Source organism: Colobus angolensis, unplaced genomic scaffold, assembly GCF_000951035.1.
Source record: "Colobus angolensis palliatus isolate OR3802 unplaced genomic scaffold, Cang.pa_1.0 Scaffold156, whole genome shotgun sequence".
Taxonomy (NCBI): domain Eukaryota; kingdom Metazoa; phylum Chordata; class Mammalia; order Primates; family Cercopithecidae; genus Colobus; species Colobus angolensis.
Window position 1 is genome coordinate 341,628 of NW_012114666.1, and position 23,242 is coordinate 364,869.

At 43.1% G+C, this 23,242-nt stretch overlaps 1 protein-coding gene across 1 annotated transcript in view; it reads right to left on the reverse strand.

Annotated features, from left to right (window-relative positions):
• Window positions 1-1,487: 1,487 nt before the first annotated feature.
• Window positions 1,488-23,242, reverse strand: part of VAPB (VAMP (vesicle-associated membrane protein)-associated protein B and C) — a 63,178-nt gene continuing 41,423 nt past the window's right edge. Inside the window, exons 3-7 of the mRNA XM_011936672.1 lie at window positions 18,487-18,590; window positions 14,212-14,292; window positions 12,146-12,322; window positions 3,385-8,802; window positions 1,488-3,072 (exon numbers count right to left, since the gene is read on the reverse strand). Coding sequence (XP_011792062.1) covers window positions 8,644-8,802; window positions 12,146-12,322; window positions 14,212-14,292; window positions 18,487-18,590 — 521 coding nt within the window. The 3' untranslated portion in view covers window positions 1,488-3,072; window positions 3,385-8,643. The remainder of the gene's footprint in view (window positions 3,073-3,384; window positions 8,803-12,145; window positions 12,323-14,211; window positions 14,293-18,486; window positions 18,591-23,242) is intronic.

Below are 23,242 nucleotides of genomic sequence, written 5' to 3' on the forward strand. Positions count from 1 at the left end.
CCTTTGTGTGATAAGCCTTTATTCCCTTTGACCTTACTTCACTCTGGGTCCTCATGTGTGTTTTCAAATGGCCTTTACGTACATAAACAACTGCTCAACCCAAGAACCACAAACTCAAGGTAAGATACCACGTGCATGTTACAGGTGAGCAAAGATCAAAAAGTTAAGATGGCACAAGGTGCTGGCAAAGAGTAAAGCAGCAGACCCTGCGAGGACTATGAACTGGTACGTCCTCTTTGGATGCAATGTGGAAGCCATCTACTAACACAATTTAAAATGCAGGCTTCCTTTGACCCAACCATTGCTCCTCTAGGAATTGATTCTGTGATATTATTGCTCATTTGTAGGAGTATTTGTTGTAGCGTTGTCTTTAGCACCGAGACTAGAAACTGCTTAAATGCAGCTCAATAGAGGGCTGGTTAAGTAAATTAAGGGCACATCCATACAGAGGAAAATTATAGAGCCATAAAGAATGATGTGGGCTGGCATGAAATGATCTCCAAGATAAACTTCAAAGTCAAAAAAGGAACATGCACAACAGAGCAGTTAGTGTGTGCTGTTGCCTGTGTATTAGAAAACACACAGTTGGTCAGGTGCAGTGGCTCACACCTGTAATCCCAGCACTCTAGAAGGCTGAGACAGGAGGATGGCTTGAGCCCAGGAGTTTGAGACGAGCTTGGGCAACATAGAGAGACCTCGTATCTACAAAAAACAAAAAAGACAGCCAGGCATGCTTGTGCGTGACTATGGTCCCAGATACTCAGGAGGCTGGGGTGGGAAGAATGCTTGAGGCTGGGAGGTGGAGGCTACAGTGAGCTGTGGGGGTCACACCACTGCACTGCAGCCTGAGTGACAGAGTGAGACCCTGTCTCAAAACAAAAAGAAAACACAAGACTGGATATACACAGACATATATGTGCACAGATCTCTGGAAAGAGTCAATACATGGAAAGTTCAGGGTATCTCTGGAGAAAGGTTTGCGAATGGAGGAAACCTGACTTTGTATACTGTGTACCCTTTGGTCTTGTATGAAGTCTTACCATTTGCCTACCTTACTTTTCCAAAAGAAGTTAAAATTGTTTTCATTAATGTTTTAACAAGGTAACACTCTAAGATGGAGAACAGTCAACCACTACTTAAAAGAGAATCCACCCACCTTTCAAAGCTGGAAGCAATTTACACAGGTGGGTACTTTTGTAAATCAATGATGACACACACTTCCCCCAACAGGAAAACACTGGCGTGCAAGCTGGTCCCTGTGCTTAAGCTCTCTGGGCAAAAGTTTCCTCATCAGTAAAAAGAGGACGTTGACCTAAGCGATCTCTTAGATCTGTTTTCTGGTGCAAGGTATCTCTGATTTTAATTTAAACCAATGTCATGTTCCTACGAAGCAGCGAGAGTCAAGCAACGGGCTATAGTCCACACTCCAAAGCTTATCTCAATGGAATGAAGCCATCCATTCAAAATAATTTTACACTGAAGCATCCTTTAAATATATTCAGAGCACAGAATTTATTGAACATAATATGGAGACAGCTAGTACAAAAGTTTATACCTTGGCAGGGCAGGTTTCATCAGGCTGATATGGAACATGGGAGAACATGCTGTTAATGGCTCTTTCAGTCCGGACCTTGTAGAAATACATCTCGTTCTCTCTGGGAAACATCATGTCAGCTTCCAAGCCATGGGTTTATTACATATCAGATAACCAAAATGTGCAACAGTAAAGAGTCCTTTCCTGCACCAATTTTTTAAATGACTGCCATGTCAAAACAGCAAATACAATGAAAACTACATAAAGGAAAAATTATGAAAACTAAAGCATTCTAAGACATCTCTTAAGATACTCAGTTCCTAAAATGTTAACATACATCGAAGACAATAAACACATTAGAAACTGCAGGAATCTTTTTTCAACATAGGGAGAAAGACGTAGAATAGGGAGAGAACAGCATGAGTTACTGAAACCATTTATTCAAAAAGGAGAGGAAAGGTGAAGGGAACACTGAAATAGATCACTTTTAGTTTCTTATAGGAAGTTCCAAATGGCAGCAGTTTATAAATAGTCTTTAAAAAGGAAACGACAGCAACAGAAATGAGAACCAAATATATTTTGCATTTTTCTCTCAGTGTATAAGCTTGAATCACCTTACTTAGGCTACATACGAATGAAAAATATAAAAAGTCACTCCCACTGACTAATTTCTCAGCACCTCATGTAGTAGCAGACAGACAGAGGATACTTATGACACGTTTGCTAAGGAGTGAATGATGAAAAGCAAAAAGTAGTTCTTGCACACATGGTCTCAGTATCACAGACAATAAATTCTGACCTTTGAATTCACATAAAAAATGCAATGGAAAAACACTTTAATAACATGGATGCTGCACGAGAAGATTAACAGCTGAATGCAGTCTATTTCGTAAAAACAAAAGAAAGATGGGAATGCAGGCAGCCAGTTCGGAGAAACAGCCAGGACTTTTTTGTATGACATGGAAAAACCAGCAAGTCAACGTGTGAAACGTGCACACTAATTTCTCATCTTCTTAAACCCTAAAAAGCCCCGCAATCTTGTTAGCACTAAGCCTGGATGAAATTGTGTTAAGATACCCGATTAGTCTCCCTCAGTTGGCATTTTCCAAAGGAAAAAAAAAGGGAACCTGTTTTATTTCAGTCAGACATGGCTTTGGGTATCACTGAAACAAAGCTCTGACAGAAGCTCCACCTGCAGAAGCCCAGGCGGGCTCCTGCGGCTCATCAGAATGCCAGCAGGAAAGCAGGCCAGCAAGTGAGCATCCGTCCTGCACCCACATCCATTAGCCAAGTGATTACATCTCCATCAGCCCTGGGGTGTAATAAAGCAGTTGTAATCGGGCATTGTTACAGGATCAATGTTTCCTGGTTTAAAAATAAACATCAGCATTTATCTAGCAGCAGAAAGTGATTCTCCCACAGTACTGTTTTATTCAACTGACATCTTTTAATCAAAGCAATCCATATCGTGGCAACATTCCAAGGTATCATAATTGCAAATATTTATGGCAAGTTAGATAATAGCTACAATTTTGTTGCTACACTTTTCCTTTTTTTTTTTTTGAGACGGAGTCTTGCTCTGTCGCCCGGGCTGGAGTGCAGTGGCGCGATCTCGGCTCACTGCAAGCTCCGCCACCCGGGTTCACGCCATTCTCCTGCCTCAGCCTCCCAAGTAGCTGGGACTACAGGCGCCCGCCACCACGCCTGGCTATTTTTTTTGAATTTTTTTTTTTAGTAGAGACGGCGTTTCACCATGTTAGCCAGGATGGTCACGATCTCCTGACCTCGTGATCCACCCGCCTCGGCCTCCCAAAGTGCTGGGATTACAGGCTTGAGCCACCACGCCCAGCCTACACTTTTCTTCTTTTTCTACAGATTTAACGCAGACATTTTCTAACAAATTAATTCCATTAAGAAAAAAAAAATCTCAATTATATTCATGAAGACAACCTCTCATCCACCTCCACCGGTTTCCCTTTTAACTATTATCCATAACTGTTTATGTGAGTTTGTGTCTTTTAAATTTTTCAAAATACCTCTGTAACTTAAATAAAATGAAGCCCCCTATTGTTAAGTGCCATAGATACAGCTAAAAACATGGCATGGAGGGAGGTCAGGGCCCCTCAGCACAGGAGTGGGGGAGCTCGTGCACCCCAGCTAACGTTCTTGGTGGCTGAGCCTCGTGTGCTAACGCTGTAGCTAATGGGATTCAGAGGCTGGAGGAAGAGGTCTGTGAAGCTGGCGGCAGACCCATTCCCACAGCCTCCCAAGCTTGCCTCTCGGCTGATGCTCCTTATCAGGGGCTTCTATTACTTGCTCCCTTAGCTGATTTCCTGGAGAAACGCAGTGCTAATTCAGGGAGAGGCCTGAGATATCAGCAGCTTAGCTGTTTTCAAACCTTGGCAGGGCACTTCTGTAATACCAATTTTAATGAACTGCCCTCATTCACATTTAATTTACAAGTCATGTAAAGCCTCCATATAAAGCGTTCCCATCATCTCCTTGCCGAGACAGACTGGTGATATTCTTTCTCAAGCCCCCAAAGTCATTCCCCAGGAGCATCGGGCAGAGATCTTCAGGCAATGAGAAAATGGAATATGCACTTTTTTTCACTGTCTGGAGTGTGTTCAGTTTCCAACAGAAAAAGAAAAAGCATCTGAACTACAGTCTTAATTCTACTTACTTTAGTGTGAAAATAACAGGTATGGAGGCAGACACATGAAAGATGTACAGACGGGCAGAGTAGCTGAAGGAGGAAGGCTTCATCCACTCAGTTCCCTGAAGCAGATTTTCAGAGCTGAAATGGTATCTTAGCAATGCAAGCCTTACAGAGACTGATTTAGTTCTAAAAAGTTGCCCAATTTAACCTCCTGGAGCCTTTATTTCTTCACATGCAAACAGAGCCACCTACCCCGCAGTACAGTTGTAAGGATTAAGTTCAATGAGCGAATGTACTGGAAATGTTCAACACAGGTAAGGAATGGCACTGAAACAACAGTAACTTGCTTGAAAAGGTTCCTATCAGAGCAGATCTGTCTAAGGAAAAGGGGGGCAGGGAAGGTATTCTCCAAATCCAATTAGGTCACAGAAACTCAATTCGCGTAGAGCATGCGCGATCTCAGAGCTGCTCTTGGCATTCCAGAAGAGTGGTCGTTGGCCTTATGGGATTTGTGTGTCATGAACTAGAGTCATCCATCTATACTTTGCAGGGACCTTTCTAAATAAAATTCCATTCCAGCTCATCTTTGAGAACACTCCTTCTCAACAACAGCAAACATGGCCCCAAGCTTAATTAAGAGAGGTCTCAGAGTGGTAACCTTTCATAGTTTAGTTTGGTTCTTTCTCCTTCAGGCCAGACAGCCAGGGGCAGGGGAAGCCACGAGAGGACCTTCAATGAAATGTCATGTCCAGCAGGGGGAAGCACTGGCCTCTACAGCGAGAAGGTCTCAGGGGTTAAATGTTACTCAGGTGTTCGGAGTGACACTGGGAAGCCCAAGACCCCTCTCTCGATATACATATTTTTCAAACTACAATGAGAAATGGGCCATTCCTTTAGAGAATGAGCTGAAAATGACAAGTGACATGGTATTTTGGCATGGATTTTGAGTTTGCAAATACAAAACTTTGTGTAGGCAAAAAATATAGGCACGATTTGAAAACTGTCAAGCCACTGACACGTGGCACATATACTACACATGCACACATGCATGCACAGAGCCTGGTTTCAAATTAATCTGAAAGGCTCTTCAGCTCTGAGTTCTCACTACATTCAGTTCTATCTGACTCAACACAGCCTGCAAGCCGGGCACTGATATCTTTCGATAGCAATTCTGTTCCTAGGATTTGTTTGAAAGCATTTAGGTTTTCACGGATCACTGGAGGTTCTTCATTTTTCCCCCTTCTGTGTTAAGGAGGTATAAGCCGTCTCTCTAGCCATAAACTGGCCACTGGTAAAAATCAATTTTGATTTTATCAGTATGTATTACTGCTGGTGCCAGCAGTTTAGAAGACTAGAGAGGGACAACATGCAAACTAGGAGGAGAAAGAAGTTAAAGCCAGTTCCTCACACCTACAAATAAAATAGCCTGCTGTCTTTAAGAGGTATTTTGTATCATGCCAAGGAAGCTTAAATTATCAATTTAAAACGTCAATCAATAAAAAATTTCAGGATTCTGTCACCGCTTCCATCTCTTCTGCATTTGTGAGCACTATGACTGGCATTTCTGAAGCCAAGGCTGCCCTCTCTGAGGTGCCGTGGAGTCAGTAACACAGGAGCAGATTGGAGGGCAGTCTGGCAGTAGCTCCCCCATGCACACTGCCCAGCGGCACCCTCCTCAGCCTCGCTCTTTCCACGCCAGTTTCATCCCGATTATCCGACTCTTAACCTCTTGGGACAGGGCAGGCCGTTGTGACAGGCCCCATATTCATCTCCTCTTTGCCTTACTCTTGTTTTCATTATGTAATTCTAGGAAAGACACCCTAAATGTGCATGCATCTCCAAGTTCTCCAGGAGCCACGCCTGCTCCACGTTCTTTCTTTTCCTGGCACATTTTTGGCTGCCAGGATGACTGAGAAAATAACCAACCTTCCCATCACTCACCTGCTTCTCTTCCTGAGGATTTTCCTTCTGCCACTCAGCCAAAAACCCCACAAATGTGTTCACCAAGTGCTAACCTCTAGAAGGGAGAGAGACTTCAGAGGCTGATTTTTAGCTGCAACCAAAATGTCCACATCCTCTGAGAAGCTGAACACCTTCTCCTAGATGTACACAAAACTCTAAATCACATTCAAAGGTCTGAAACAGAGTAGTTTCTCAATATTCTTTTTAAGAACTGCCACAGACTCACTGGCCAAATCCCATGACCTGGCTGTTTTTGTGAATCAAGTTTTATCAAAACGCACGGCCATATCCTTTAAAAATAAATAGAGCCCTGCTCTAGTGTAATGGGACTGTACTGTACCCCTAGGTAACCTGTTGGGGACCATCTAAGCACTCTCCTATCAAGGACATGAGGGCCTGGAAGCTACAGAAGGACTTAACTGGCTGCAGCACCTACAATTAGCAAATTTTAGTCTCCTCACAGAAAATCAGGCAGCAGAAGGCATGTGCCTTACAGTTCGGTCTTTTCACTCCCTTTTATAAGTACTGGGGGCCACATGGGAAAAAACCTGGAGACAAATTCATATTGGGGTGACCTCCCTGTCTGCACACTCAACGTAATCCATGGGTGCCTGGGTAACAACTAAGTCTGCTCACCATTTCTGTGAGTACCTGGGATTCAAAGCCAACTTTTTTCACGAAGACAGGAAGTTCCTTACTCAGACCAACCACAGACTTCCACTTCTCCAGTTTCAAGGCCCCTGACCCAGCTTGACACAGCCAGGCTTAGGAGCAATGTGGCTTGACGTATGTGACTTCTAAGGACTGCCTTCCTTCTGATGAACTTGTCCTCTCAAACCTGTGCACAGTGGGACTGTGCCCAGAACGCCTGTTACTAGTCTCAATGGCATGGTTCCCTGACCCAGAAGCGAGGCTGCTTTTTACTGAAGGCCAAAGCAATGGAAGGCCAAGGGTGACCAGGTGCTCAGCTTTTTCAGCAGTTTTATTTTTCATACTGTCAGCTGAAGACAACCAAAAAAAAAAATATACACACACACACACGTACATTTAAATCATGAAACACATATTTCCCAGTGATAGAGCTCATTTTAAAGTCAACCTTCCAATGGCAAAATAATAAAAATGATAAAATAATTCCCCCCATAAAGCAAATGTGACAAAATGACAAAAGAATTCTTAATTTTGGGGCTTTATTATAATTTTTCTTTCCAAGATGCTACATAGTCAAACAGAACTGGATTGGTCTTTTATGGCATAAAATTAACTCACAGTCAAACTCTCAACTAGTACTAGAAGGATTAGCTGAAGAGTCTCTCTCTCCCACTGCTCCCCACCCCCAACTGCTGGTGCCCTCGATTCTAACCTTCTGCAGCCCAATCCATTCGTCCTGACTCCAAGCTAGGTCCCCAAGGAGAGGTTAGGCTCAGACTTGGGCCTGGGTGCTAGAAGTATGAGTAATGGTTGAGAGGTGGTACAAGAACAATCTAGAAGACTGGCTACTCTTCATTAAAAAAGGTAACCTAGAGTTGACTGTCACTACAGAAAATTTCCCTCCCTATGACAGTTGTTATTTACTGACCCAGAAAAACACTTCCTGACAGCTCTTCTCCAACATTCCAATAAACCCCGCCTCCACATGACCAGACTCTCCAGAGACAGAGGAGCCCACAGCCCTCCAGCAGCAATACCAGTTCACCCACCAAAGTTTGGCAGCACGCAGCATTAACTGTACTCTTGTGACAATAAGAAAACATGAGATGAAATACATTAAATAAGTTAAATATGCATTAAACATCTCTGAATAACAGTTCACCTTCACTACATGAACCAACAAAAATTTAGCTTGGTCCCTTTAAGAGAACAAAGCACTGCCATTTATTTCCAAAGCGCTGGGTCAATCAGTCAACACACGCCTCTCACTTACGACGAGTACGTCTGATGCTGCCACAGTGCAATTCCTTTGGGCTTCTGACTCTGTTCATCAGTCCCAAGGAGCTGATGGCTTGGACAGAACTGAAGGCATGGAAAGCAGCCTGGGCCGGGAGTGGGCCACGTGGGGACTACTGTGTGGAGATGACCTCACTCCCCACCACGCTGGGCTCCAGCTCCCCACGGGCCAGCACCAACAGGCGAGGAAGAGTGTCATTTTAAGAGAGGTAATCCAGCATCATGTACCAAGGCCTACCAATGTTTAAAATGACATTTACAATATGCCACTGTGGCATTACTCATGGTTTCCCTTGTCATTAATAAAGATCATTCTTCCCCCCCCAATCAGTTACTATACATTTTTAACTTTCTAAAAGATTGTTACATTATATTTGTGTGTGTGTGTCTGTGTACGTGTGTGCAGGGAGGGGTAATTTAAAGGCAAGACCTGTGAGATGTCATCATACATTAATTTCTTTTTACACATGGTTATGATAAATTTAAATCCCATGATATGGTGGATCCATCAATCCAATTTACCATCCTGTGCATGCTACCTCTACAAGGCAATCTTCCCAATAATTACACCAACGATAAAGAACAAAACCACCAGAGCCAAGAGCCGGGTGCTAAGGCCTTCCTCCTTCCCAGTTGGGGCTAGCGCTGAAATGGGGCTGTTGCTCTGCACTGTCTTCCTCATCCGCAGTCCATCTTCTTCCTATGGGAGCAAACGCACATTTCAAAGACAAGCCAAGGCACCAGAAAGGGGAGTCAACCGTACAGCTTAACAGGATGGGCTGTTCATGCCCAGTGCTGGACGACATGATATGGTCCAACCTCATTTTGCAAATGAAGAAACTGCAGGCTACAGAGGGGAAAGAGCTAGCCTGAAGCCATAGAGAAAACAGTCCCCTATTTTCTTTCATACATTCCACTTGATGCTGCTAGTTACAACAGAAATCTAAATAAGGTGCTCCTTGGTTTCCCATGATTTACAGAAAAAAAGTTCTTAAAAGGGTCAACTGGGCCCTTTGCACCCTCAGTCCCACCCACCTTTATGGCCATGTCTTTCAGATGCTTCTCTTCAACCCCCAACCTCTCTGTCCTTCCTGCCTCTAATGAATAGCCTTCCTTGATCAAATCATCAATTTTTTGTTGTTGTTGTTGAGACGGAGTCTCGCTCTGTCACCCAGGCTGGAGTGCTGTGGCCGGATCTCAGCTCACTGCAAGCTCCGCCTCCCGGGTTCACGCCATTCTCCTGCCTCAGCCTCCCGGGTAGCTGGGACTACAGGCGCCACCACGTCGCCCGGCTAGTTTTTTGTAGTTTTTAGTAGAGACGGGGTTTCACCGTGTTAGCCAGGATGGTCTCAATCTCCTGACCTCGTGATCCGCCCGTCTCGGCCTCCCAAGGTGCTGGGATTACAGGCTTGAGCCACCGTGCCCGGCCAAATCATCGATTTTTTAAATGAGAGGCATTTCCCAAGACATAAATATACAAATCATAAGAATCTACAAAGTCAACTGGACGCGGTGGCTCATCCCTGTAATCCCTACACTTTGGGAGGCTGAGGCAGGTGGATCACCTGAGCTCAGGAGTTCGAGACCATCTTCGTCAACATGATGAAACCTCGTCTCCACTAAAAATACAAAAATTAGCCTGAGGTGACAGAGTGAGACTCCGTATCAAAAAAAAAAAAAAAAAATCTAAAAGTGGGACATCTGGAAGCTTTCAAATGCAGAGCTCTGTACATAGCTGGTACCTGATGAACTACATCCAGAATGCTGGATCAAATGATATTTGGAATATGAAAATATTGGTACACTCATCTCAAATATTTTCTACTTAATGCATAGATTTCTCATTGTAGAAGCAACATTCTTTTCCACACATATAAAGATACTTGACCATATCCCCCACCCTCCCCTTGTCCCCAAACTACATGGATATGTAAGAAATGAAAATTTTTTTCTTCCTTCACCTCCACTGCCACAACTGCCTTGCACTTTCCTAAGAATCTGCAAGTTACCATGTAGATCTATGATGCCATTTCCATGCTCTCAAAGCCAAGCCCACATCCCTGAAGAGGGATATGCATCAAGCCATTCTATTCTGGCCCAGACTCATCTTTGCTGAAAGATCTCTTGCTAATTACCTCATCTACTCATCCCCACACCCCACACACCAACTGTACTTTCTTTTCTTCATTTCCTTCCATTCTCTCCCATCCACCCGAGTACCTAGTAGGTCCTGGAGACCACAGGCAGATGAGTCCCACGGAGCTGACTCTCCCTGCAATTTGTTGCTATCTCTGTGGGACATTTATCACACTGGCTTATAATAATTTCTGTTATTATAAGAGAAATTATTCTCTCCCTGCTATCCCATTAACAGAGAGCTCCTCAAGGGCAGGGACTGTTCGTGTTTGAATCCACAGTGCCAGGCACGTATTAGACCCTCATTTGTTGGCCAGATGACAGAATAAACCAACACAAAACAAGAAGGCAGCGTTTGGCAGGATAAATAATCTTCTAATGTCGAGATTAGTCTGATCATATTTTAAGGATATTCTGCTCATGGGGCATGGCAATATCACTGCACAGTGATAAACAACTGGTGGTGTCCGACTGACTTAAAAAAAAAAAAAAAACAGCAAACTACACCATTTATTTTATTGGGTTATATAGAAGCTATTTCTACCTATTTACCACTTTAAACAGCACAGAACTCTGTTTCAGAAGAGAAATACACTCAAGGAGAAGCTTCAGGCATAGCTTAGATTGTTAGCCAAAATGTCGTGTCGGCTTCACAATTTACTTACACATTAAAGAAGTTACTGACTGAGGCAAATTAAGATCACTGCAAAGGAAGAAGATGATGCCATTTCCCAAATGTTGTCAGTTCTCCTATATCTACCTCATTGTCAAGAGTAAAAGAGAAGAAAACTCATACTTTTAAAGCTGGAAGGGGCCTTAGAGGTGTTTAGCAAACAGAGGCCTAAAAGATGCTGTGACCAGCATAGATTCAGAGCTGTTTCATATTGGATGGGAGCAACTTCCACACCACCACAAGCCTCCAAGCCAAAAGAAGCACCCTCTGCCTCCCCTCTTCACCACTCAGTACAATACAACCTTCCATTGCCAATGCCAACTGCCTTGTCCACGAGCTAGAGGCTCAGCTTTTCTTTCCATAATCTCCACCTCCTATCCACTGAGGCACCCCACCTCCAAGCTCATCACCACATCAACGGTTTGAGGAGCCAAAACTGCCCAGACCTATTTAGAGTCTTCCAAAATCAGAACTATACCTGCATTAAATCAGAGTATAGGTCAGTACTTACCCTCTGAAAAAAAACATTCTCACCCAAGTGAATGGGGATGGCGTGGGGTTTAAAAATGCATATTCAAAATAAAAACTGCTATTTTGGTCTCAACATTTATTTTCAATTTACACTAATGGAAAGTGTGAATTTTGGGGGGTTTTGTTTGTTTGTTTTGTTTTTGAGATGGAGTCTAGATCTGTCACCCAGGCTGGAGTGCAGTGGCGTGATCTCAGCTCACTGTAACTTGAGCCTCCTGGGTTCAAGCAATAATCCTGCCTCAGCCTCCTGAGTGGCTGGGATTACAGGTGCCCGCCACCACACCCAACTTTTTTTTTAAATTTTTTATTAGACACGGGGTTTCACTGTGTTGGCCCGACTGGTCTTCAACGCTTGACCTTGTGATCGGCCCGCCTTGGCCTCCCAAAGTGCTGGGATTACAGGTGTGAGCCACTGTGCCCAGCCGAGTTTTTTTTTTTTTATTTTTTATTTTTCCAAGGGGACAAGAGCTTAAACAGTTGAGAAACTTCTGATCAAGGGACAGTGGTTCTTAATTTAGATAGATCCAAGGACCCTTTTGAGAATCTGATGAAAGCCATGGAAATTTCTCCCTGGGGAGAAAAAAACAGCCAAATACCAAAAGCAAAAGAAATGTATATATTCACTGGCTCATCAACTTTCCCACCCAAGAAGCTAGTGAAAATGCCCTTCTTCTCTGTAGATTACCAGAAAATAAACTATTACCTTGAACTGCTTGTTCTCCTCCCGTAGCCTCTGAACTTCACCTTGCAGCCTCTTACATTCTTCCATAACCTTCTTAACTTCAGTGTCATCCAAAGAAGAACTCAGAGACTTAGACACTATTGGTGTTTCTGTCTTTGATGCAGTTGTGGATATAATTTTATTTATTTCTACATCATGCTGTTCAAAAACAAATGAAAGCCTAAGTGTCACCAACCATGTAATAAAGGACTTTTTTATGCAAAGTAGTTCTCACCAAACACCAAACGTGGTAGCATTTCATCCACACTGTAAAATGTCACATTTATTTTTAAAATGGATCATTTTATTTGGTATCTTAATAATCTAAAGCAACTGGGCCCTAGAAATTATGGATAAGGGTAAATAATGAAGTTTGGCTGAGACTAATACTTCAAAGAAAGAGAAAAAGGGCTGTGTATATTGCACTATCAAATTCCTGCCATGCAAAAATTAGCATACTGTAATTGTGCAAGCTCAGGAATTATTAGCCACAAATTACTGTCACCACAAAGATGTGAACATCCCTAGGATTGTCTTGGTGGGGGTAGGAGGCTTGGGAGAGCAGTAGACAGAGGGCGAATTATTTTACCAACTTAGCATTTGGAAGCTGGGATGAAAGTGAAACAAGTTCAGTGTCTGCAATGTTTCATTCTTGGGAAGTTACATACTCCCCTCATTTCCCCTGCCAAGATTGAGCTATGAACCCCTCTTGAGATTTACTGGGGATGACAGCCAGTCAGTGGAGGGACGGCATGGAAGCACGCAGCTTGTCAGGGAAAAGTAAATGACGATCATTGACCTGGGTAGCAAACTGAAAACCAGGAATCTAGCTCTACCCATCATTTTCCAGATGAGAAGAGTAGGCCCTGTGAAGCAAGGCCCCAGGCTACCAAGTCAACCTATCACAGAGCTGAGGCCAGAATACAAGTTTCACAACTTGCAAATTGACCTTCCTGTGACAGGACGTACACTGAGAAGAGGGAAAAAAAGACCACTATCCACTTAAAGAAACACGGTAATAACAGTGGTAAATGATTCAGCAGAAATAAAATATCAGGTAGTTTTGACACAAATCAACAGCATTCCCACAGACCAGCATAGATACTGCTCACAGAACATTTCAGGGCACTTCTATTTCCCAACTCCAGCTATCAATGGCTAAGATAGTTTCATATCCTGCATGTTTTCACAGTTTTGGTGTTTTTATAACAATTAAAATGTTTTCGACTAGGTTGAAGGGAAGTCCAAATTAGCATTTCAGATACAGTCCCCTTTCTTCAACTGGTCACAAGTGAGGACCATCAAGGGTGAAAACGGACAGCCTAGAGGATGGGGCTCCTTCCTTCTCCCCGCAGGCAACACCGGAATGAGATCACTCTCAGGAGGGGTTGATACTGCCCTCCAGGACACATGTGGCAATATCTGGAGACATTTTTAGTTGTCACAACTGGAGAGTACTACCAGTATCAAGAGGGCAGAAGTCAGGGATGCTGCTATCAATAAAAGACCCTACAGTACACAGGACAACCTCCACCACCAAGAACTACTCATCCCAAATATCAACAATGCTGAAGCTGAGAAATCCTCATCTAAAAGCAGCCTTTGATGGAGGAGATAGATAGGGTAAAAGGGGTAGGGAGGCTGACAGGGCACTTTGTAAAACAAGGGAACCTGTAAGCTTCCCACCCGTCCATCAAGCACCATGATAAAGGGCAAATTATTCCCTGCTTTACACTCACCCACTGTTTAACAGCAACCTATACCTTCACCAGGCCACAGAAGCTCTTCAGGATTTATGACATCTCAATGGCCATCGGGCTGCACTTTTCAAGGGAAAACACTGTTTGAATCAGTTGTCTTTCCCTGAGTTTTTCAAAGGCTGATTTCATAAAGGCCCACTTATTTGCTGACCTCAGCTTATTTTTTTTCTTCAGACATCAGATAAAGGAAAATAATTTGCCAACTTAAATCTTGGTTTTGCAGGAAATGATATGCAAATAAGTATCAGCTTACAACATTCAATTATTGTTAACTATAAACATACTTACTGGTTTATCATTCTCTGCTGGCAATTCAAACACACATCTAAGTTTTGAATCCATAAGGTCTTCCGGTTTTGCCTCCTTCCACTAAAACAATTTAAATTTAATAATCAAGATATTATTAACCTGGTGGAAGAATAACTTTCTTCCTATAACTGACAATCTCAGAAAAATACTCTTAATGAGAAAGCCCAGAACTATATCAAATAAAGAACTGAAGTCTGCTGAGATTCCAATATTTGTAACATGACAAGATTAAATACACTCACTTTCTCGAAATAGTTATTACACTTCACAAACCCTGAAAGTCTTGCTGCCTGACTCCTTAAAGTCAACCAATGCTTCCCATGTTGCTACTCTACGGGAGAGGCCCATCACTGAACAAAAAGGAGTCCTCTAAATAATGTCTGGATGACCAGGTAACCTTGGCTCTCCTTATGAAAGGGCGTGGTGGCTTATGCCTGTAATCCCAGCACTTTCGGAGGCTGAGGTGGAAGGAATGGTTGAGCCCAGCAGTTTGAGACCAGTCTGGAAAACGTAAGGAGACGTCATCTCTACAAAAAAAAATTTAAAAATTAACTGAGCATGGTGGCACATGCCTGTGGGCCTAACTACTCAGGAGGCTGAAGTGGGAGGATCACTTGGGCCCAGGAGGGAGGCTGCAGTGAGCGATGATAGCACCACTGTACTCCAGCCTGGGGGACACTGAGAGAATCTGTCTCAAAAATAATAAATTAAAATGAGAAAATGAAACTTATTTTAAAGGCATATCTAGAAAGTGTAAGCATATATTATCTGGGAGTAGTTTTAGAACCACTCTGCCAACTACCAGCAGAACACATCACATTCATTACCAAATCCCTCCTCTGTCACTGTGGTAGTGTCTGGGCTATCTCTACCCCAAGACCCATCTCCATCCCTCCAGGCTGTAGTGACAGCACCTTCCCAGCTAAATCCCATGTCCTAAGAGGATATGCTCCTGATAACTTCTTTTGGCAGCAGAGGATGGGAATTACAGGGTATTCTAGGATCATAGACCAGGATAGCAGCAAGGTTACGATATAGAAAAAGAAGGCATCCCCCACCCTCCGTGCCTCCAACCCTTCCCAAAACCATGCAAGAGGCAGCTAGTGTAACACAGGTACCAAGAATCAAAAGCGGGAACCAAAAAGTGGGACACTAAGGAACTGCCACAAAAATTATGGCAGATCCACTAAATGGAATAGCATGCTGCCACTCAAATGATGCTGAAGAGCATTCAGTTAGATGGAAGAAATGTCCAGAATATTAAGTGAAGAAACCACAAAGAATACTGAAGTCTGCTCCTCTGCACACACACATCTGTACACGTGTGCCTACCACGAGTCAAAAAAATATCAGGCAAGGATCATCACTGAATGCTAAAACCACCAGGTGAGACTGCTGGCAAGCAGGATATTCACGTGGTCTCAAAGTATCAGATGACTCAGTATCACAGATTACCTATTAACCACAGGGGCAAATGTGCTTTGTGATCTGACACTAGGGAGAGCTGGCAGTCACTGTCTTAACCAAGTAATCAAACAGCATCACCAACAGCAGGACAACCTGGTATGAAATACTGACTATGGAATATTCTTGCCAAAACACATTTAACTTGAATTTAATCATGAGGAAATAATCGAACAAACCCACAATACGGGACATTCTGTAAGCCAACTGGCCTGGACACTAAAAAAAAAAAAGAAGTTCAAAGTTTGGGCAGGTGCAGTGGCTCACACTTGTAATCCCAGCACTTTGGAGGCAGAGGCAGGAGGATCACTTGAGCCCAGAAGTTCATGACCAGCCTGGGCAACAGAGTGAGACCCCAACTCTACAAAAAAATTAAAAATTAGCCAGCGTGGTGGCATGCCTGTAGTTCTAGTTACTCGAACAGCTGAGGTGAAGGTCAAGTCATGACTGCACCACTGCACTTCAGCCTTGGTGACAGAGCAAGACTTTGTCTCAAAAAAAAAAAAAAAAAAGTTCAAAGTTTGAAAAACAAAAAGGTTTGGGTGTCCTCTACTAAAGGCAACTTTTGGAACAACTAGGAAATAATGAATATTAATTTATCACATAATACTACTGAATTAAAGTTAATTTTTTCAGCTATGATTAATAGTATCATGGCTATATAAGAGACTGTCCTTGCTCTGAAGCATTTAGGGGTGAAGTGTCATAAAATCTGCATCTTAAGCAAATAAGAAAGTTTGTGACAGAAAGGAAGCAAATGTGACAACACGTTAACAAATGGTAAATCTAGGTAAAAGTTATATGAGTGGTCACCGTGCTATTTTTTCAACTTTCTGTATCTTACAATAAAAAGAAAAATATTTTAAAATAAAGAAAAAGCAGGCTGGGGCAGTGGCTCACGTCTGTAATCCTAACACTTTGGGAGGTTGAGGTGGGCAGATCACTTGAGTCCAGGAGTTTGAGACCAGCCTGGACAACATGGAGAAAACCTGTCTCTACAAAAAATTAGCCAGGTATGGTGGTGCGCTGCTATGGTCCCAGCTACTTGGGAGGCTGAGGTGGGAGGATCACTTGAGCACAGGAGGTGGAGGCTGCAGTGAGCTGAGATCACTCCACTGCATTCCAGCCTGGGTGACACGGTGAGATCATGTCTCCCTGCTGCCAAAAAAAAAAGGAAGAAAAATACAAAGCTCTTATTAATGATGGTTAGACCTAGTAGAAAAGAACTATGGGTCACTTCACATTTTTTTCATTTGTGTATTTCCAAAATTTCCCACAATGTACATTTTATTTAAAAAAAAAAATGTAAACTGTTATAAAAATAATCATACAAGGAACTAAAATGACTCTTTACTGGATATGCAGTGCCTGGCCTACTACACACTCTGATAAGCAAGTGTCAGACACTAGACCGACCAGGCACTTACACAAGGCACACTTCATACTCACCGTGTGAGCTGCATTTTTATTCCTATTTTACAAATGATCAAAACCTCAACAGATTTAATAAAACCTGCTCCCAGCCACAACGTTAGTAAAAGGAAGAACTCAGCTCAAAAATACCCAAGCCCATGCTCTTTCCACTATGCCATGCAGCAAAAGCCAAACAGAACACACCCTTGGATCTTCCACTCTTTTCTATCTGCCATATGTTTCTTTGATCACACAAATTAACATGAAGTTAACACATCATGTTGCAGAAAATCAAAGAGAAGCTTTTCATAAGAATTGTTCTCATGAAAAGAAGACAGCCTATTATCACTGATCTCTCTAAAACTCAGAAATATCTGGCCTCCCCCTTCGTTTTCTGCCTACAAGTGAAACACCAGTGGCGATGCTTTTCCAGAAGTAAAACAAAAGACTATGTGGCGAAATAGGGCATGGGGTGGGCTTGGCCTGAGTTGCCCTGGGTATGAAACTCAGTCAGAGGAGAACTGCAGTATGGTGTGAGGAACAGCAGACTCAGGTGGGCAGGCCTGCCATGAATGACTCGGGGCCCCCCTTTGGGCTGGCCAAAACTGAAGAGCAATACGAGTGGTATGAGGCAACCCTGTCCTGCTTTCCCGAACTGTAAGGACAAACACATCTGTCCCTGCTGGGGCTGCGGGTTGTACTGTACATTTCAATTCAACTCCCAGCCCCAGAATGCCTATGGACTTATTCAAATGTATAAAAAGCTCGTTTTGGTGGAAATGTCCATTATACTCTTTTTTTTCCAAAACCATCACTAATATCACGTATTTCTTTTATAAAAATGAAGTCATCTTAATTTTATCAAAATTAGAGAAAAGTTAAACATATATTTAAGCAGGGGGAAAATAATCATATTTACTAGAACAAAGCCACACACACGTATGTCTAAATGGGTGAGGACATTCAGCACTGACATTCTCACATGGCTCTTGAGTTTGTGGGGGATGAGAAGACATAGTAAGAAAAGGTGGGACAATGAAAAGTATCCTTTTCTGTTGGGGCAGAAAGGAGAGGCGAAAGGAGGCAATCCCTAACCATTCAAGACACCAGCCACCAGCGCAAGGAGCTGCTGAAGCACACTGAGCTCAGAAAGGTCAGAAAAGAACAGCCTTCTAGAAAGTCACATAAAATGTTAAAATTATTCCTCAAAGTTTTAGAAAAACCATAAAGGTAGTTAAAGTACAAACCTCCTTGAAAAAAAAACTATTCCCTTTTAAACAATTTTGACATATTTTGAAATGCATGCACCCACAATTCCATATCTAATTGTTTTTTAATTATTATTACTGAAAAAAATAAGAAGCATTCAGTACTTACTACTGCTTCCATATCTGAAGTGTCAGTTGGAGCAAACATAGACTGAACCATAAACTTGTGTTTACTTTTCTCATTGGGATCATAATCGAAAGGCTGTAACATCACTGAGAAAGAAAATATTTCATTAGGAGGGTCAGAGCTTGGTTGTCAGTGCCATTTATTATGCTAATATTTGTACTTTGGTTGTAAAGCAATTTACCGGCATTCTCTTATCTCTTAGGATGGACGCCCCTGGTGGAGTAAGCAAGGGTGACTAACATCTCCATTTTGCAGGTCACCAACCTAAGCGCCACAAAATCAGGGCATGACAGAGCTGGGAATAAGGCCGAGGACCCAGTCTTCTGATTCCTAGTCCATGGATCTTTCACTACTGCAAGACTACCATACATGTCTGCTATAGGCCTTACAGAATTGGGAAACTGGGTAGCAACACCATCTGCCTGTTTTGCTCAAGAAAACATATCCAAATGATCTTTTCAGGAATTAAACGGAATAATCTAAGATGTTTAAGAACATTTAAGGAACTGTTTTAGCTTCTCTCCAACCCATTTCTCATATAGCTAATCAAGGTAATCCTTGAAACACAATTTTGCCAATACAATACTAGAAAATGTTTACAAGCAGGACACTCACACAGCAGGGAAAACAGTATCAGCTTACACTCCCCTTTTATTTCCCTAAGAACCTAGAGAAATCTCACATAGAGGATCCTGTGGATGAGTCACACCCACTGCATGGAGGAAGATGCCTTCCTACCCCAACTGGCTCCCTTCAACCTACTTCCCAGAGTACAGCTGGGCCTACTCCTATCAAATGATGGCTGCTTTAAAATACATTACTTTGCTACAAGGTTTTGGCTAATCCACGCATCTAGTTAAGTTCCCTGAAACAACTTCACATGCAGGGAAAGCCTCCTGTGGCCTTGACCACAACAATGGGCATGGACTGAGTGTTTCCATGTGCCAGAAACTGGGCTCTGTCCCTTACGTCTACCATTATCTCATTTAATCCTTAAAAAGTAGGTACTATTGTGGGGGGAGAGGGGCTATTCCAGTGTCTACTTTTCAAATGAAAGGAATGAACAAGGAAGAGGTGAATGTGCCCAAGGTTACACCTTGGTGGAGTGCAGACTCAAATCCAGGCAGTTGGTGTGGAGACCTAAGCTCACAGCCACCACAAAGGACTGGTGCCTTGTCCTCTGACAGTACAAGCCTTATGCTTCTCACCAGCAGGGCTTCTACTACCTTTCTGCTGGGCCCTCATCAGCATTCTCTCGCCTTGAAACCCCAACTTAGAACTTTCCAGGTGCTTCCTCTAGAGTCACACAATCAACCACAGTCAGCAGCAGATAGAGAGCAGGATAGCCCTGGTCTACAAATGAAGAATCTGGGATTCCACAAAGTGAAGTGGCTCCCTCAAAGTCACAATATCAGGAAGCGGTAACACTGGGACAGAGAGCCAAGACTTGATGACTCCAAGTGCAGTCTACACCCCTTTCGCCACACTAGTCACTCCAACACGAGCTAGATTTATATCTGGCACCCAGGTCCCATGACAAAGCTAATGGAACAATTCACAAAACAGGACAGAAATACCAACTTCCCCCATCCATCCCTCAGGGATGCAGTGGCACTTTCCATCATGGGAACAGAGAAAGTCCATTGAAACCTAACCATGCACCTGACTTCAATGCACTGGTGTCCCTAGTCACCCAGACAGCTTCACTGCCCACAAGACCCACCTGAGTGCCCTGAGCTACAGGAAGCCTTCCTGGGAGACTTCTTCAGGACAAAATTCAATAACTGTCAGAAAGTAAACCTTTTATCAACGTAACTCTTTCTCTGGCATGACTGAACTGGCAAGAGCTGAACTTTCCTATAGACAGACCTGGAACATTTACCTACCTGGACTTGACACTTAACCTCAGGGACAAATGACCAGACTGGAAGGTCAATGCTTTTTCTGAAAGCTAAATTCCCAATGTGTTGTGGTTTTTTTGTTGTTTTTTTTTTTGAGGCGGAGTCTTGCTCTGTCACCCGGGCTGGAGTGCGGTGGCCAGATCTCAGCTCACTGCAAGCTCCGCCTCCCGGGTTTACGCCATTCTCCTGCCTCAGCCTCCGGAGTAGCTGGGACTACAGGCGCCCGCCACCTCGCCCGGCTAGTTTTTTGTATTTTTAGTAGAGACGGGGTTTCACCGTGTTAGCCGGGATGGTCTCGATCTCCTGACCTCGTGATCTGCCCATCTCGGCCTCCCAAAGTGCTGGGATTACAGGCTTGAGCCACCGCGCCCGACCCTGTTTTTTTTTTTTTTTTTTTTGGTTTTTTTTTTTCTGTCCCCAAGACTGCAATAAGGAAGACACACATTATAAAGTAAAGAGCCAGTGCCTTCACATATGCTGTGAACCTTCCTAGACAGGGACTGTCAACCTTCTTTGGAGCTGGGATACACTGTTAGATTAACATTCCCTTTCTAAAATTAAAGTAAATTCAGTTTTAAGAATTTCAGGTCTTCCTTGGCTGTGACAAAATCATGCTCTGGTATTTTTCAGTTTAGGAAAGAAGAGAACTTAGACCTGAACTACTCTTAGATTTTTGGCAGGGCACAGATCTAGTAGTAAACACTGTCTCCCTTTGAGCCTCTGTTCTCCCAGCTGTGAATAGCTATTGCACCATTCCCAAGTCTACCACTCTGGAGAGCTCTGACAAGGAACAAGGTTTATTTGTAAAGAGCCCTGATGCTCACATGACAGCAATCTAAGGAAAATGCTCATTTTTAGAGAAGCTATTTAGACAAAATAAACCAATGGATCCAGAGAACAGAACACACCCCCAAAAAACAGCCCCAGGAAGCTCTGCATGCCCCTTCTCATTCATCACCTTCCTAGAGGCCGAGGGAGTAAAAAAGTACAGCCAAGGGCACTATGTCCAGAGCTCTGCCTGGGTTCTAAGAATGCCCCAAGGGAAAACAGGCCTTTCCTTTCCATTTCTCCACCATCCCTCAGCTTCTTCATCCCCAATACTTTCATGATGGCCCAAGAAGGAAAGAAAGGAAAAGAACTTTTACGCATGTCTCCTGTGTAATAGGTACCATAGAAGGCAAATTATCCTTAGTTCTCCCATTTACGACTCACAACAATCCATCAAAGCAGCATATATCTCCTTTTTCAAGATAAAAAGATAAGGGCTGCCAGGCATGGTGGCTCACACTTGTAATACCAACACTTTGGGAGGCCAAGGCGGGAGGATCACTTCAGTTCAAGATCAACCCGGGCGACAAAGCAAGACCTCATCTCTACCACAAAAAAGTTAGCTGGGCATGGTGGCCTATACTTACAGACTTTTCCAATGAGATCAGCAGGAAAAGAAATGAATGTGATGTTTTTGCAAGTGTACGATGCAATATGCCAACATTTGGAAGCTCAGCAACACTCAGCAAATGGTTTCCAAACAGTCCATGCATGATATCACAAAATCCATTCAAAGTACAGGAGAGACTGTAGTCCCAGTTACTTGAGAGGCTGAAATTGAGCTGGAAGGACTGCTTGGGCCTGGGAGATGGAGGCTGCAGAGAGAGAGCTATGATAGTGCCACTGAACTCCAGCCTGGGTGACAGAGCAAGACCCAGTCTCTTTTTAAAAAAAAAAAAAATAATAAGGGCTTAGAAAGGCGCTAAGTGGGCTCACCTGGGTCCCATGGCCAGCATATTAAACAAGAGTGCCAGGGCTCAAACCCAGCTTTGACTCTAGATAAAAACAATTTACAGTAGTTATTGCCAATGATAAAATACAAGCTTTCAAGGCAAAAATTATAATTGTGGAAAACTTATCTGCCAACCACAGCGTCATGGTTCTGCAAATACTTACAGACTTTTCCAATGAGATCAGCAGGAAAAGAAATGAATGTGATTTTTTTGCAAGTGTATGATGCAATATGCCAACATTTGGAAGCTCAGCAACACTCAGCAAATGGTTTCCAAACAATCCATGCATGATATCACAAAATGCATTCAAAGTACAGGCGAGACTGATGTATTTTAGTGAAACAATGTTCAAAAAGTCACAGACATGGTTTCAGATTCCACATCATACTAACAACCTTGAAGAAAGTAACACTTGTCAAGTTTTGGTGTAGTATCGAAGAATGTCCAGATTTATCTGAAAAAGCAATTAAACATACTCTTCCCTTTTCCAACTACATTATTTGTGGTGAAAGCAGTTTTTCTCCATATGCATTCACCAAAAGAACACATCCTAACAGACTAAATGCAGAAGCAGATATGAGAATCCAGCCTGTCTTCTATTGAAACAGACAAATTTCTAAAGAAATTTGCCACAGGGCGGAGTGGCTTACGTCTGTAATCCCAGCATTTTAGGAGGCAGAGGTGGGTGGATCACCTAAGGTCAAGAGTTTCAGACCAGCCTCACCAACATGGTGAAACCCTTTCTTTACTAAAAATACAAAAATTATCTGGGCTTGGTGGTGCATGCCTGTAATCCCAGCTACTCAGGAGGCTGAGGCAGGAGAATCGCTTAAACCTGGGAGGTGGAGATGGCAGTGAGCCGAGATCTGCCACTGCACTCCAGCCTGGGCGACAGAGCGAGACTCCGTCTCAAAATAACATAACATAACATAACATAACATAACATAACATAACATAACATAACATAAAATACATTACTTTGCTACAAGGTTTTGGCTAATCCACGCATCTAGTTAAGTTCCCTGAAACAACTTCACATGCAGGGAAAGCCTCCTG